General features: G+C 45.5%; 1 protein-coding gene across 3 annotated transcripts in view; it reads left to right on the forward strand.

The window, feature by feature from the left end:
• Window positions 1-6459: 6459 nt before the first annotated feature.
• The window catches only part of ERI1 (exoribonuclease 1), a 190772-nt gene continuing 180871 nt past the window's right edge, over window positions 6460-16360 (forward strand). For 2 of the 3 annotated variants that reach the window (XM_069626266.1, XM_069626268.1), the window contains exon 1: window positions 6492-6648. In XM_069626266.1, the coding sequence (XP_069482367.1) occupies window positions 6583-6648 (66 nt within the window). In that variant the 5' untranslated portion in view covers window positions 6492-6582. Of the gene's footprint in view, window positions 6649-16360 lie in introns of all 3 variants that reach the window. The other variant, XM_069626267.1, reaches the window with a different exon arrangement.

The raw sequence follows: 16360 nt of genomic DNA on the forward strand, positions 1-16360 counted from the left end.
CTGCCTTGCAGCCTGCTACACCCTGCTGCCTACAGCCCTAGCCTTTTGGACTCCCTGCCTCAGCCCTGCTCCTCTGGGAATCCTGCCTTGCAGCCTGCTACGCCCTGCTGCCTACAGCCCTTTTCCTCTGGGCTCCCTTTCTTACAGCCCTGCTCCTTTGGGCTTGCTCCTTCCTGTCCTGCTCCTCTGAGCTCTCTACCTTGCACCCTACAGTCCTCTGCAATCCACAACAGTTTACCTGCATTTATTACTTTCAGTTATTGCAGCCCCCTGTTTCCTGACTGCTTCTCCTTTGCTTTCTTCCCCCTTTTCAACCCTTAGTTCTTTATCCCTGTCCAATTCAGTTCTACTGCTATCCTTTTATTTCCTTCTGCTAGTTTGCTCATCGACTTCCTTTTTCTTAGATTTGTCTGTTATTGTCTTCTCTTGTATCGTTTGTAGACCCCTTTGTACAGGGCTTGTCTGTTGGGCAACCTCTGCCCCTTCCCTTGTCTAGTTTCTGTGTTACAGACACCCACAGCTGTTGTTCCCAGCCATGAGCAAACAGCTAAGGTCCGTGGAACACTCTTCCCCATATCTGCATACACCCCAAGAGGGAATCCATTCTGTTGTACCTTATTTCCTTGCTACACTTGCCTACTCTTTGTTCTCTTTTACTTTCAGCTGTGTGTGTACTTATCTGTCCACCTTACTTCAGCACAATCGCCCAAACCCTACCTGGGTGCCCTGTGCCACTCTGAGTGCCATCCGTGACAACCATATATCCAGTCTCCATAGATTCTTCCTTTCTATTAGAGGGGCAATGTCTAGCTAAATGGCCCACTTGCCCACAAGAAAAACAAACGTTGGTTAAGGGTTTTGGGCTCCAAATTTCTTCCACCCTTGGACTCCCTTCTCCTTTGACCTCAGAGGTTCTTTTGGGCTCACTTCCACTATCTCTAAGAGAGGGTTATGAACGATTTCCTTGGGGTTTTCCCCTCTCTACTTTATGAGAGGAAGGTGGTAACATTTTAGATTTTCTTTTCATCTCATCATTTTCATGTAGACTTCGGGCATGTTGTCACGCTTTATAAGAGATGTGGGTTCTAGCTTCTCCCCCTCCTCCTCACCTGTACCACCTTCTGGAGAGCTTGGAAGTCTTCTTCACTTTTTTCTCCAAATTGGGTGTTTTTTCTTGTAGAGATATGGTCTCCCTCGGGTAGACGCCACCCTGCCGTCTTGTTAGAGACCAGATCAGCAGGGGACCCCTTCCCGCGAGAGCCGTAAGATAGGAAAAAGCCCCAAAGGCAGAAAAAACCTCTCAGGAGTATGGCAGTCCTTGCCTCGATTTTATTGACGGAATCCGGAAACAAAGGATGATGTAGAACTCCCAAACCAAACGGGAACCGAGAAAGATGGTACTTGTCCACTGAAAACGAAGACTTGAGGAGCAAATGGTGGGAATTGGCAGTCCAAAGATCCCAGCTGAGAAGCATCCAGGAAGTTGTTTGAAGATACAGAACCCCAGAAAGACAGGGGAATATACGAGGAAAGGATAAGATGCAGAGACAAAAGAAAGGAAAGAAAAGGACCCGAAGAGCAAGAAATGACACGAGGTAGAGATAGCGGATTAACGAGAGGAGGTAAGGAAAAGACAGAACAAGCCAGGTCGGAAAATAGAGGAAGCGAGGCAGACCCTGAACGGGAACCGAAACCAAAAGTAAACAGAACAGGAGAGACCGCGGGTTGCGGGAAGCAGTGACCACAGACGGGCGAACCTCAAAACAGGTAGACAGAAGTAGAATAGAGGGACTAAGGGCAAGAAATACAGAGCTACGGCAAAAAGCCATGCGTGTAGACTCAAGGACAAGCGAAGGGTTGCAAGAGGGGGCGTGGCTTAAGAGTCGAAGCTTCCGTAACGAAAAGAAACTAGACCGACACACCAGGAAGTGGAAAAAACAACATGGGAACAATCAATGGTGTCTCTGTTTCCATGTCCCCCGTAGAAGCCAGGAAGGGAGGCGTGTGACACATGTTTACTCGCTTCTAAAAAATGTTGTGCCATTTCTACAACCAAAGATAAATTAGGTTTATTGATTTGTAGAATGGCTTTTGTAAATAATGAGGAACCAAATTAATAAATTGTTCTATATTCAATGTTTTGGATATTTCCGCGAAGGTCTTCTTTACTAACCATAAGGACAAAGTGTTTTTAATCCTAGCAACTAATTCTATATGAGTTTCATCCGGATTTAATTTGATGTTACGTACTTTCTGCTTATGGAGGTTTTCTGTCTGACACACCTTCTTTAACAAGCCCTCTTTCATCTCAGAAAAAGGGGTAGTACCATCTGGATTGAAAAGATTATTGATAAGATGATAAGAATTTTGACTTTCATCTTTAAGAAGGGTAGCCAAATAACAGGTGTTTAATTTTGGGCCCCAATTTAACTGGTGGGTTAACCTTTCAAAGTTGAGAAAAAAAAATCTGAGGTTGTCCCCTTTTTTATATGGTTGCAACACGACGTGTGAAATCACAGGTCTCTGTGTAGATGCTATGATTCTCTTTAGTCCTTCTTGAAAACCTAGTTTCAGCTTGGATCTGATGTTCAGTTAACTTCACCAATTGGTAATTTATTGTGGCCCTAGTGACAACTCCAGATACTAATTCTCTATAGAACTTTCTTCAAGATCCTCAGGAGGAGGAGCAAAGCCCTCGACACTGTTCTCTGACCCGGATACTTTGTATATTTCAATAGGTTCCTCAATCTTAATTTCTCCTGATATCTCGGGGTCTTTGTCCCCGCTAATTTCGACATCAGGTGGAGTGGTAGAAAGGGAGAGAGAAACTTTAATTGAAGGTACCAATATCAAAGTAAGTTTACTGTAAGATTTTAAATGATCATCTGATACCCTTTTGTTAAAAGACAATGGTTTTTGACGGAAATATAATTTTTGGTGGTCATGGATAAAGGCCTTTTCCTCAACTATTTGAAGAGAGCGTCCCTGCAATGCCCCTCCTCACCCCCATGAACATGACGGCCCGAAGAGTCAAAAACGCACGAAGCCACTCACTATTCAGACAGCCCCCAGGAGGGCCAGTGACATCCACGTATGCGGAAAGATATTCTCTTAGACAGATGTGCAAACCTTATCCAATCAATGTCTTTATGGATATAGGTGCTTCAACATTAGTCATGGACCAAAATGCCTCAATGGATGACGTTGACTAATGCTGAGAAACCACTGTGCTGGCGTCACTAGTGACACCACGACATAGCAGCGTTAGTCACAAAGTACACTCGCAGCCATCCACGAAGACACACAAACATACACGTGAACACACAAAGAACATGCTTACACAATTCTGTAGATAGAGGACAGATACATATACATACCATTAAAAGCTTTTATTATTCTCATTAGCTAAGTGCAAAAAGGCTGAACACAAGACAACAAAGAGATGCAGGGCAAGCTTGCAGATGCGTATGGCAACTAACACTGTTGAACTACAGGATCACATAAGGAGCCTGGAAGGACCAAATACACGGTATAGATACGCTTGGGAATGGTGATTCTGGGAATTTACGAATGTCCTGTATGATCCCTGTTGGTTTGTGTAATAAACAACAGTTCTAACTTGTTCTTGGCTGAGTTCTCCATGTGTTACTGGGGGGTGCTGCTGGGCACTGGGAGCTGAATGGGTACGCCCGTAGTAACCCCCAGACCTCTGGCATAGCTAAGCCAACAAATTGGTAGCAGAGGTAACTACTCCTGTTTGGCGTAAGCCGCCTCTTCCGCTGCGCGCCTGGAGGGCGCCTCACAGAAAGCGAGTCGACAGGGAAGTGCACCCCCGTGCAAAGGCCGCCAGGAGCCAGCTTGGAAATATCCTGCCTGCGGTCCGTGAGGAGTCCAGCAGACCAGAAGGGCGGTGTGGCAGCTTTGGGGGAGGCGGTAACCGAACAGCGTCAGTGAATCACAGAGTGTAAATATTGACTCAGTCACACAGCAACTAAGAGGAGTAGGAAAGTAACAGTGGGTGCGGAGTGGTAACGAGTATTGTTGAGTACCTTTGAAGTATTGTTGATTGTTCTTTAGTAGTGTTGGGTATTGTGTAGCATAGTAGGGAAAAGAGAGAAGGTAGATGTAATTTCTGTGGTTAGGGAACATTCGGTCTTGAGGTAAAAGTTTCTGTTGAATAACCTAGACTATTGACTTAAGGGAACGGATGACAGAAGTTATGTGAATATTGGATACCCTGTGAACTGGGCAATTTAGCTCGGGTCATGGATGATGATATCCCCATGTAAAGGCTTACCAAAGGGAGCTAGCCTAGATTGCGGAAGGTGTTCTTCTGGTTAAGTCTCGCAGAGGCGTTTTATCTACAAGGCAACGCTGTAGGTACAGATTGAACACGAGAAGCATTGGTATCCGCTGTTAGGAGGCAGGAAGACAGCTGCTGGTTTATGTCGGGGTTGCGAAAATATGTGTATAATGGGACATTGGCCTTGTGAGCGTTGTAAGTGATTCTATCACTCCCTTGTTTAGTGAAGTGGTGACGTCACCCATCAGGTCTGTGCATGGGACTTGGAGAGCACGAAGAGTTACAGAAGTTGGTGTTCAGAACTTAAAACTGACGGAGAAGGCTGTTCAGTGGCGGTGTGCAGAAAGCGCCTGCGCAAGACTGTGGGTGTGCCTTGCAAGGCAGAGAGTTGTAGAAGGGCGGTGCGGGGAGCACGACTGACAGGTTATTTGGGAGCCAGAGAGGCTCAAGAAGAGTTGTTGAGAACTGGTATTTGTGCAATAAAAAAATCTGAGTTGCAAGTATTCATTGTGTTTGTGTAATAACGGAAGTGTCAAAAGCCTTGATTTGAGGTCAAGTAAGTATAAAAGCAATGTATCAAGGGAAGTGCAGGGGTATACGCCCCTGCAGCACCTATGTAAGGCCGTTCTGCGATATAAGGACAAGACTTGTAAATATAGTGCAGAATGGACGAAAAGCACAGAGGGTAAATTGACTAAGCCATGGCCACAATGCAGAAGTTTCTCCAAAAATGTGCAGCAACCATTACAGACACACATACAAGACACTTATAAGGAGAAGAAGTTGACCAATCTTAAGGCGATATTTGAGCTCTGGAAAATGTTCCAGGAGGACAAGGGGGAAATATCGAAGCGTCAATGGATGCTGAGCCAGCAGGAGACACGGGGAGCAGCACCCTTGGCCCCCGCTCACCCACCTCCTCCTGAGCACAAGAAAGAAGGGGCTGCAGCAGAAGCGCCGGGGCTATACCATATACGGGAGCGAAAGGTAGCAGAGAGGTACACAAATCCAACATTTCAACCTCCACCATACACCAAGGAAGAGGGGCAGAAAGGGGTCGGACAGACAGATGGTGGGAGAGGAGAACACAGCGAGACCCAGAGGAACACTAGTGGGTATTAATATAATGGCAACCCAAATGCCATACATGCCAACCCTCCCGATTTCATACATGCCAACATTCCGAGCCACCTGGGAGGGAGATTTCCACTGGAAAATCGGGAGACCTACATTTCTCCATAGGAATGCATTGGGGCTACAGTAATTTTTGGTGGGAGAATGTGAAAAATAGCTACATTTTTCACCGAAAAATCGGGAGTCTCCCGCCTAAATCGGGAGGGCTGGCATGTATGCGATTTAGGTGGGAGATTCACGATTTTTCTGTGAAAAATAATGCTATTTTTCACGTTCTACTTCCTAAAATAAATCTTTGCCCCAATGCATTCCTATGGGAAAATCCTTGGCTCCCGATTTTTCTGACGTAATCTCCCGCACAGGTGGGTTGAAATGTTGGCATGTATGCAATGCAATCCAGTGGGTGGATTCGGTTCTCCAGATTTCTGCGAGACAATCTCTCTCCAAAGTCAAGCAGAATGTTGCCATGTATGTCTCCATCCTAAAACAATCCGGACCCCAACCAATGGGAACATTTTATTGTCTGCTTTCTGAGACAAAATCTAGCCCCAAGGCAAGGTGATCCAAAATGTTGTCATGTATGTAATTCCGCTGCTGGATCATAATTCCACCTCTTACATCACATACTCATCATGATGACATCACAGATCAGATTTCCATGTGTTTCTTTTGAAGTAGAACTTCAGCTGCCAACAGTGTTTGAGACATTGAGATTCACAATAATTGAGAATTCTATTCAACCTAACTCTGCTTGAAAAAAAGACCAACTCATTGATTCCATTTTATTTTTGAAAGTATGACTTATACGAACATAACATCGAGTCTACAATTATGTTGGGGCAGCTAAAGATATCAGTTACAACACTTGGGGGTACCGTTAGAATATTTATGTTATGAGAACTTGGTGCTGGTAATGAAGTAAAAGACAATATTGTCCATTTGAAAATGGCCGTTCTCTGCGTACAGCTATTCGGAGCTCCTACGAACGAACATATGATGCGTGGCGTCTATTCTTTGTTTCCATGGCTCTACCAGCTGGCGTTTGACATACGAGCGGAAGTGACGTTTGACGTTTCGCGCGCGAGTCTGGAATTGTTATCAAAGGAGGTGATTGGTGTCGGTGGTTCCTCTGATGATCCCGGGCAATGGAGGAGCAGAAGGAGAACCTGCCACAGGATGGGGGCAGTGAGCTGTGTGGCGCTTCTACACCGGTGAGCGCTTCTATGAGGAGAGGGCGGCTATATGGTCTTTGTTGACAGGCACTAACTCACGCTGTCACTGTCCTCATCTCACAGGTGCCTCCCCTAACTGCCCTCGCCCTGTCAGTGAGGCGTTGGGATTGCCGGTGCTTCCCGATCTTACGTTTTCCTCAAGCGACGCCCGGAGAGTGAAATGCAGGGACACTTTTCGCAAACGAGTATACCAATGCAATCATCACATGCAGGGATCGACTGTACTTAAGGCGGCATGAAAACATTGACTGAGCATGGAGGGTAGTGCTACTCAAAGTGTCGGGAAAGGGGTGTGCCTTTAGAAGCGAGTGGCAGTGGCTTAGTCTTAATTGTTTTCCTGAAGTTTCATGATGGGGGTGGCAACGATCTCGTTGTGGCATAATTCCGATTTTAGTATGTGAGGAGTTGACATCTGGCAAGCGTGTGGAAGTCCTTGCTTTATTAATGTTTTCATTATATAATACAATGGTGCAGGTAATTATATATCAGAAAGGGTGGCCTGCCCACCAGGTCCTCCCTTTTTACTAAGCTCAGTGCCAAACACGTAGTGTACACCTGTACCCTGCTGGATCAGTACCTGCTCTTTAGTGGCACAAAGGAGGTTCGGGGGCAACAGGTGCCCTCTTGACAGCTACAGTGACAGTTGGACAAGTCTTTGCAGTGCGGGTGATCAAGGGTGTAGACTTGTGTCCCAATGTAGTGTATAGGGACTTTCACCTTTCTCCAGGGTGGTGTGGTGGGTAGGGATAAATGGCTCTGGAGAACCTGCATACTCTGCGCCCCTGCAGGTGATGCATTTAAGACATGCACTCCTGAACTATGAGAGTTACTATGCTGGTGGCAGTTGTACACTTTATATGCCATGCCTGAGTTTAAGTTATAGTGGCATAGTCTCTTTCATTATTATCCAAGCCACATAAATCTGATGTTAATGTGTCAGCACTGTGATCCCAGCTCAGCTGTGGAATGTTTGTGGATTCTGGTCAAACAGCCTCAACCTGCTAATTGACAGGGCAGAAGACTGGATGGCTGGGTGACTATGCCTCCCCTATTGATCCTTTGTGAGGTCAGGTAACCACTCTCTCCAGTGAGCCAGCCTCCCAGCAGGAGCCGGCTTGGGAAACTGGAATCAAAGGGCACACCCATCCCAAATGCACTAGGCTCTCACCAGGGCGTTGCATACCAAAAGGACTTTTGGTGCTATTGACAAGGGAAAGGGACAGACTCGCTTGAGGAAGATTCCACCATCTTGTTTTCTTTCTATTTCTCCCTTCCTGTATCTTACACTTCTTTTGAGACAACGTACATTGAGTATGATGTCAGATGGCTAAGCCCGCTTGTTCCAAGTACAGATATTAGATGCCTAAAGCAGGCTTGCATTAGTCAAATCACCTGTGGGCTTTAGCTTTTAAAAGAATGGGTCTCCTGCACCTTCTTTGATTAATCTCTGGACTTCAGCCTAGTTGAATTTGTTTGCTCTGTTGGGAGAGTAGTCCTTGACTAAGTCCTCCATTTTTGAGGTGGGGACAGGTAGTCCAAAGAAGAGCTAAGCTCTGCTCCCTAACCATCCGCAGGGCACATTGGCGGTGACCTGCTACTGGTGCAAAACCTGCCTCTCTGCCAGCCACAGTGGTACCCAGGCACCATGCTGAAAGATTCCTGCTGGTGTGTGCCAGCCTCCCCTGTGTTTCGGAGCCCCAGAACAAGGTCTATTCTTGCACCTGAGACTCTGGAGTGCGACTCACTAAACCAGAGAACCAAGACAGCCATGATTCTTGCAACTTCCTCATTCAAACACTGCAAACCGAGATACACACATGTTCAATCCGTTTCGAACATCCAGGAGCTGCATTTGGCAATTGCTGATCTTTCAAATAGTGTCCCTCGTTTGGAATCTGTTTGCGGCTGCACCACACCATCTGAAGCCCATCATTTCCTTGACCCTAACAAAGAAGCATGGCTGCACCATTCGAACCACCAGCCTTTTCTTTGCCGGTCCCGTCGACGGTCTGGTGTTTTTCTAAAACCGTGACTTTTGAGCACAGCATCAAACACTCATCTTCCACATCTTGACCTCAGCTCATCTGCTGTCGAACCTTGACCGTCCAACTGAACCTGGTGATCTGCATAGCTTTGAACGGCAGCAACTTTCAGTTCGACCCCCGACTTGACATCTGCTTGCCACCTGGACAAACATGACTGCCGTATTTGAACTCTAATCCAACTGCCAGCCCATCTCTAAGAAGCCTGGTTTACCGTTGCCGAACCTCCAAAGCAAAGATAGTATTACCATATAACTGTCACCTTGATGCATTTCTGCACCCTAGCAACTGGCTAGGTCACTTTAATCCCTTTTGCACCCAAGAACATATCCTTTTTGAAGAAAATGTTGGTTTCTATTGCCTTTTTCCCCCTGTGTCATTCACACGCTTTTTCAGAGTATAGCTTTCACCCGGCCATGTTACTACAAAAGGCGAAGGACGTGTATCTCTTAACTGTGGCTTTTTTACCTTTTTATGATTGGGTTCACTCTTGGTTTGTAGAAGTGTCAGGGCTGAGTAAGCACTTTAGCCTCAACTCGTTGTACTCCTGCAGGATGGAAGTCCATTTGTCACATAGTTGCAGTTTCAGTACACCCAAAGTTTTGGTTAAATTAATTGGTTACAATTATTGCTCTTAAAAGGGGGAACAAAATGTTCAATTTTCTGCCCAGTCATGGGTGCAAACTACAAGTCAGTAATTCTGGCACAGGGCATAGTGAGGAAGCTGTACCCAATTCCAGGTCGAAGCACATTTTGCAGCAGAAATTGGACAATAGCTGTAGGATTTACGGCAAGGACTGGAACTTTTTTATAACCTCTCAACAGCAGTCTCCTAAACTGCTGAGTTGTCTTTGCAGCATTCTGATTTATGGCGCTTACACCCCCCCCGTGCTCCCCACCCACACACACTTCTGCCCCCCAACTCATTACTACTTCTGCACCCACCAAGCAGCTTCTGCCTCACCTTCATCACCTCTAATCAAGGCTAGCTTCATGATTGATCGGGTGGCCTTCCTGCTTTGAAGTTCGCAGCACTTGCTAATTTTGCAAGATGCATGCCAACAATTCACCAAGCCTGATCCCAGCAGGAGAGGAGCCTGAAAAACGGACACACCCAGTGACCTATGAGCACTGCGTTCAATGCAGATGTTTGTTCCGCTTTCATTTTTGGTTGTCTCATGCAAATACTGGCAACATCTCCATGAGGGCAAAATGACACTCCTGCCTCCATTGTTCAAAGATAACGGGGGCAGCTGCCCTCTCTGCTCCCATGTATTCTGCGACTGTGCTCCCTGTTTCCAGGGGCGCTTGGGTCTGAGGCGCAAGCTGGGAGTTAGAGGATAAAAGGAGCAGTGTGTGAGAAATGCAGGTCTGTGCACACGCAAGTGCACAGTTTGGCAGCATGTGAATGAGGCATATGTGGAGATAGAGCAATAAGACCTCTTCATAAACTTATCCAGTTTTATCTGGATTCACATGCATGTCAACATTATCCGGTCCATTCAGAAAAAGCTAGTCCAGTCCTGATTTCAACATTTAATTTTTGGACTCGTAGCCCGAATTTATAATGTGAAAATCCAGGACTTCAAGCCACAGAATGCAAAGTGAAAACCAGGACTGGGCTAACCTCTCCCGAATGGAAAATGTGGATTTGTAATACTGCACGCTGCTGTTTGCATGGTCACATGTTATCATAGTTTGTATGCAACATTGTAGCCCCACAAAATTGACATTTAAATTATCCATTCAGGCGTGCCCAGACAGCCCGTTCTGCCATTTTGACATATTTTAATAAACTTTTCGCCTTATTTTACGCTAGTGACTTTTAGATTACCTCTGTTCTGAGCCTAGTTTTTTATGGTTAACTGGGTTTTTTATTATAGATGAACGTTTTACTAATTGTTCACATTTGCACAATTCTGCGTAATTGTGCGTAACTTTGCACAAACCTGTATTGATTTGCACTTTATTGTATAAATTAGTATACCTAGATCCCTTTTGACATGATTAAAAGGAAAGGGACATCTCCTGTCTTGCCATAGGACCGGCAGAAAAAGATATCCAAAATGTGAATTCCTATAAAGGATGTGAATACCTTGATCACTGAAATCAAGGATCTAATCCAAGATATTGACTATTTTGACACCAGTGGGAGGAGGTGCGATGAGAGGTCTGGGGAGCATTGAATTAGTTAATACTGCGTCTCTAATTGTGCCATAGTGGGGGGCGATGTAGAAATTGGGTTATATGACCTGCCGGTATACATACACTATCTGGGAAGTACCGCAAACAGGGTCCCTTGTGGAAATAGAGCTGTAGAATTAAATGCAGACCCACTCAAAGCATTTGAAGTTGGGAAAAGTGACAGGCAAGAAGGGGGAGGAATTTTGTATTACTGGCCAATGTGGTGGGGGCTACGCGGTGCTCTGTGGGAGAGGTACTGTGTGATTGTTATTGGAGTGTATGCCCATCAGGACACACATGTGGTGCCCACCATAATCAATACGACTGACCTCACCCCCAACAGAAGTAGTTATTGAGGCAGATAAAAATGTTTTGAATACGGGGCAGGTAGATGGTAAAACAAAAGAAAATATTATTGTAATTGACCCCAGTGTCTTGCTGTTTAACAGGTTCCCAGCTCTGAGCCAACAGAGTACCCAGCATGTTGAGGGTCGGACTAAGCAGAGCAAGTGAAGAAAAGTATGCCGGCCCACCCGTAGCACAGCCCTTAAAAAGCGTAGACTAAAGAGAGATAGGAACCTTAAATGCATCAACCAAAAACTTAAGCAGATTGTTGAAGAGTAAGTCATTCTGACCCCTGCCCTCAAAAGGTGCAGCTATGTAGTGCTCCCCACTCGTATGTGGATGGATTACGGGACCCCATGGAAGACCCAAAATTGGGACAGATTGTAGCCCTACTTCAAGAGATGGCGAAAGAGGTTAGATCCTTGACTGGTATTAATCACCTGGGAAGGAAGATCGACTGCAGAACCAGAATGGATCCTTATGAACCTCCACCAAGGGAAAGTACTGTAAAGGGCTTGTTCACTGAAGTAAGACACTTCCCCGTTCAGGGTCATGTCAATCGGACTGAAGCCCTACACACTGCTGCTGTCCCCAAGTGGGCAAGTAAGCCAAACGGGCAGGGTAACAAGGATGCAGTTGTGCTGCAGAAGTGTTTGGCGGTGCATGAATGTGGACGTGAATGCTGCTACCCTTCCTTGTGTGTTTTTAGGAGCGTGGCTTTGGTCCTCGCCTGCTCAAACATTCAAATTGAAAAAGACCGCAAAGCGCAGCAGAAGTGTTTGGTGGGGTGTGGGCATATGGATAAGCACACAGTTTGCTGTCGAGGACCTGTGTGCAGCCGTTTGCCTTGTCTTTGCCGCCAGCACTGCTCCCACCCCTTGAGCCGAGCATTGGGCAGCGAGAAGCCAGAAAGAAGCTTGATCTCCTCATGAAATATATGCCCAGACAAACTAGTGAACATTTCCGAGGAGTCTGCTGGAGCGGAGTAGCTTGTGCAGTCTGCTCAGGGCAACTGGGGAGTGTCCTCCATTTAACACGCTATTGTATTATTGTGTAACTCCCCCTCAGTCACAATTGACTAGAACTTCGACAGTAAACCATGTCCTATGTATGACCTACGGAGTGGAAGGACTATCATTTCTCTCAATTCTAGCCTTGCTCCCATTTCGGATGATGAGATGTTGGCAGCGATAAACTTACCCCTGCTGCATTCACCTGAGGTTGTGCTATTTGGCAATTTTATTTATGACGAAAACGGGAGAAAGTAGGAGTATAGAATTATTTGCGCCCCCAGATACAGCAGTGAATCCCTTTCAGATCAAACCCACCACTTAACTGATTACTTCCTCTATTTTGCCTCTATTTTGCCGAAGGGTAAACGGATGGGGAAGACGTTGGATTAGCCACTCTACCCGTAAATTTGGCTCCAGTTACACAAACTCATGGAACCCTCTTTTTGTGAACACCCACGATACGGAAGAGCAAAGTTTCATAGATACGTTGCCTGATATAGATCAGCGGTATCTCCTGGACTTTGATTAATCACTTTCTTCAATAGGATCAGTGCCTCCTTTCCTCCCTCCAAGGAAAATGCATGTTCCTTTTTAATGTGTAAGGAGGGTGCATTGCCTTGGGAACAATCACTGGTGGAAATATATTCTGGTGTTATTATTCGAAAATCTTAAATCGGAAACCAACGCAAACTCGGTGATTCTGTAGTCGCTCCTCTTCGATGATCTAAAATTGTATGCCCCAGCAAAAGAATTTTTGTTTTCCCGGGACTTGGTTAATAAAAAGGACAGAGTTAATTTGCAAGTAGGTCATACTTCGAAGAGGAATGATCTAGGCATTATACATGACCCAAGGGTTGGCTCTCAGACAGCAGAGCCCCCAACAACAGGGGCTCCAGCGGCCCCGTGCGAGTCGGGGGCTGTGTTGAATTCTTACTCGGAAAGTGTCATTATTTGTGCAGATGACTCCGTTCAGTTAAAGGTGGGGAGTTTTTTGCATGAAAGGGGATGCTGGTCCTCATGAGTGGTGTTGTTTCCTACCAGGGTTATAAAAAACCTCCTTTGCCTCAAGCACCAACATGGGGAGAAGGGGCTATTACTTTGGCCCAAGAAACCGCAACTCTGGGAATGATTTATGCTTTCCAAGAGTGCCAAAATGTGCTTCACCTCGTATTTCAGCAAAGGCATCCAGATGGAAAGCGCCAATGACGAAAAACAAAAGTTCTGCGTTTAAATCTAAACACCCAGGCATCTCGACAGTTTTTGTGACATCTTCTGTCTCAGCTGGTAGTAAAAACGACCCTTACTAAAACTGTCACTAGAGAGCCCTCACATAGTTACGGGGAAATGCTGATAACTGGCTCTGGTGAGAACAGTGTAATATGGTGAACACACCCTTGGCGGGTCCTTAAAGTATGATTATTTCTGGTAATGATCTAGGGGTGCCTGACCTCAGCTGCTTTGAGTGAGTGACTACCTTCAACGATGTCAGCCCTACAGATAAGGTGCGTATCTTGGCTTTATACACACGTACCGTTTACGCTGTATTTATTTTCATTAAAAAGCATACTTTCCTCCACTAGATGGCAGTAGAGGGCAATAATCTCCATATCTGAGTGTATTACACAACTTCTTTTATTAAATCACTGAAAGTACAGTGGGGTTAACTAGATTTTTGCGACTTCTAGTTTACCATTCAGGCTTAACATGTTGATGTAAGGATTTACATGTTGCCGTGTGGTGTTATTATGCAAATTGTGTGTTTGGAAGTAAACTCTTTAAGACATCATCACTATAGGCCTTGAAATCCAAACTATTTGTACTGAGTAACGCTTGGAAATTTGCAGAGTGGATTAGAATCCCTGCTTCACTATTCAGACAAGGTTTGTGATCCTGGTCCCCTGTCCCCATACTCCACCCTGCCTCCCACCCCATCTGTCCCGCCATCCTACTCCCTCCTTTTTGGATGCAACCAGAGGACCACTAGTTCCTTTTTTCCACTTCCACCGCTGATGTGATTAGCGGCCATGGGCTGAATTTGCTTTGATGCGTGTTATGTCCGAGATGCAGATTCTTGGCTATCTAGGAAGAAACCTATCGGGCAATCAAGACTGCTCTCCTAGGATGGAAGTAGAAGATGGGGGAAGGTACAGACAAGTCTTTAATACTCGAGCAGTTAATGTGAAGTTATATTAAACAAGCAGCAAGGAGTAAGCCAAGAGACATAAACTTTGTCATGTGCATTATATAAATGGTCACTACTATTAATGCTACAGGTCGAACAGAGGCCAGTCAGGCTTTTTTAGTAGTAACTAGTTGGAAATAAATCACTTGTAGTAGCAATTTCTATTTTTGCTAAAAAGGCACAGTGACAAAAGTATTTGTCCAGGTTCACACACTTTAGTGTTGAAGTAGGGCTTTGGGACCAGTCTTCAACTTATGCACTTGCCTGCGTTTCTTCCTAATTGTAATTGCCAGAATTATGGTTTTTGGCTTTGTACACAAACAAACCAGTAAAACTATAAATATGCCTACCATAATGCAATTCAGCTTGCATGCACTTTTGGTTATTAGAAGTGATATTGCTAACTAGTGTCTGGCGATCCACATTAATTTCCTGCAGCAGACAGCGGGAAAGGTAGATTAGCAGTTTGTGACTTTTGCTAAGATTATGTGTGCAAGTTCCTCTAAGTATATCATATGCCAACAATTGCTTATTCACACTCCCTCTGCAGGCAATACATCAGTCTCAATCTATAGTAGTTTTTAACAGAGTTTCTAGGCTCCTAGAATTTTGAAAATTAAGCTGTGTAAGTACGAGGTACTTGTAAGTTATTTTATGGCAGAATATTTTCCACAAGTGTAATAAAATGGTTAAAGCCAAGCCAGACAACTTTGATCTACAACTCTTTTGGGCTACGGGTTTGATTTTACGTATGCATTGGGTGTATGTTGGATACGTTTTACTCTCTTGCAGAGGAGAAAATTAATTTTTACTCTCTTGAAATTGCATTTACGCTCTAATTTGAAAAATCATGCATAAAATACTCCCACCTCAAAATCTTATCTGGAGCACTGAACGGTGTAATACAACCCAAGAGCTACAGCAGCCAAACCTTTGATCAGCAGTAGGTACAAACCCAAACCCCAGGGCAGACATGTCTGGATTGCATCCCCAACGAGTATTTAAAAATTATGCTAATAATGGGGGTGTTGGGGTGGGGCACTGGCCCATGAGTCGGAGGAGGTTGGGTGGCACGTGCAGTGTGGGCAAAGGCCCAGGGGCAGAGTCATTTGACCTAGAGCCTAAGTTTGGAATTCTATTTGAAGTGTGATTTTGGATAATCTATCCCTAACTCCTCTGATGCCCCATGTTGTTTCTTGCTGCCCCTCCTGATGCCCCGTGTTCTTGATGTCCCCCACCTCCACCTTTGCCCTGTGTGTTTTGTGTAGTCCCCCCTCCCCCTCTGATGCCTGGGTTGTTTCTGACGCCCCCATATGATGTCTGTGCTGTTATGTCCCCCCCAATCCACCTTACGCCCCTGTTTCTCTCTTCAGCATTCATGTGTGTCTTACTCACCTTCAGCTTGTCTCCTTCTTCTGACCTGCTGCAGATGCCTGGATTTTGTCTCCTAAATCACTTGATTTTTGGTTTCCCACCCTTCTCAACTCACATTCCTGCACTGCTGGGTTTGCTGCCCTGGTTGGCCCTGACTCATATGATGCCTACTGTCATTGTCCCTCCCGTACTAAACCCCTGGGATACTGTCTCTATCCCCCCCCTTCCTCTGTGTCCCCCACACTTAGCACTTACGTCTTTCAACTATGGCACCTGAACTGTTAGTTAGCTGCTTGTCTGTCTCCCCCCCCCCACCTTTTCTTCCCACCTTCCCTTCCCCCTCCAGTACTATCTGAATTGTCAGACCTAGTAAAGTAGTTGCTTGTTCTGTTCATCTCCTCTCCTTCTTTCCAATTCCCCCCCCACTCCCGCACCCACCTTTTTGTTATATTCCGGCACTACCTCAATTGCCATCTGGCATAATAGTGTAGCTGCTTGTCTATCTCACTCTCTTGCCCACCCCCAGTCCCCTCCCTTCCATTGTTCAATGG

This window comes from Ambystoma mexicanum, chromosome 6p (assembly GCF_040938575.1).
Source record: "Ambystoma mexicanum isolate Mex_15411 chromosome 6p, UKY_AmexF1_1, whole genome shotgun sequence".
Lineage (NCBI taxonomy): Eukaryota > Metazoa > Chordata > Amphibia > Caudata > Ambystomatidae > Ambystoma > Ambystoma mexicanum.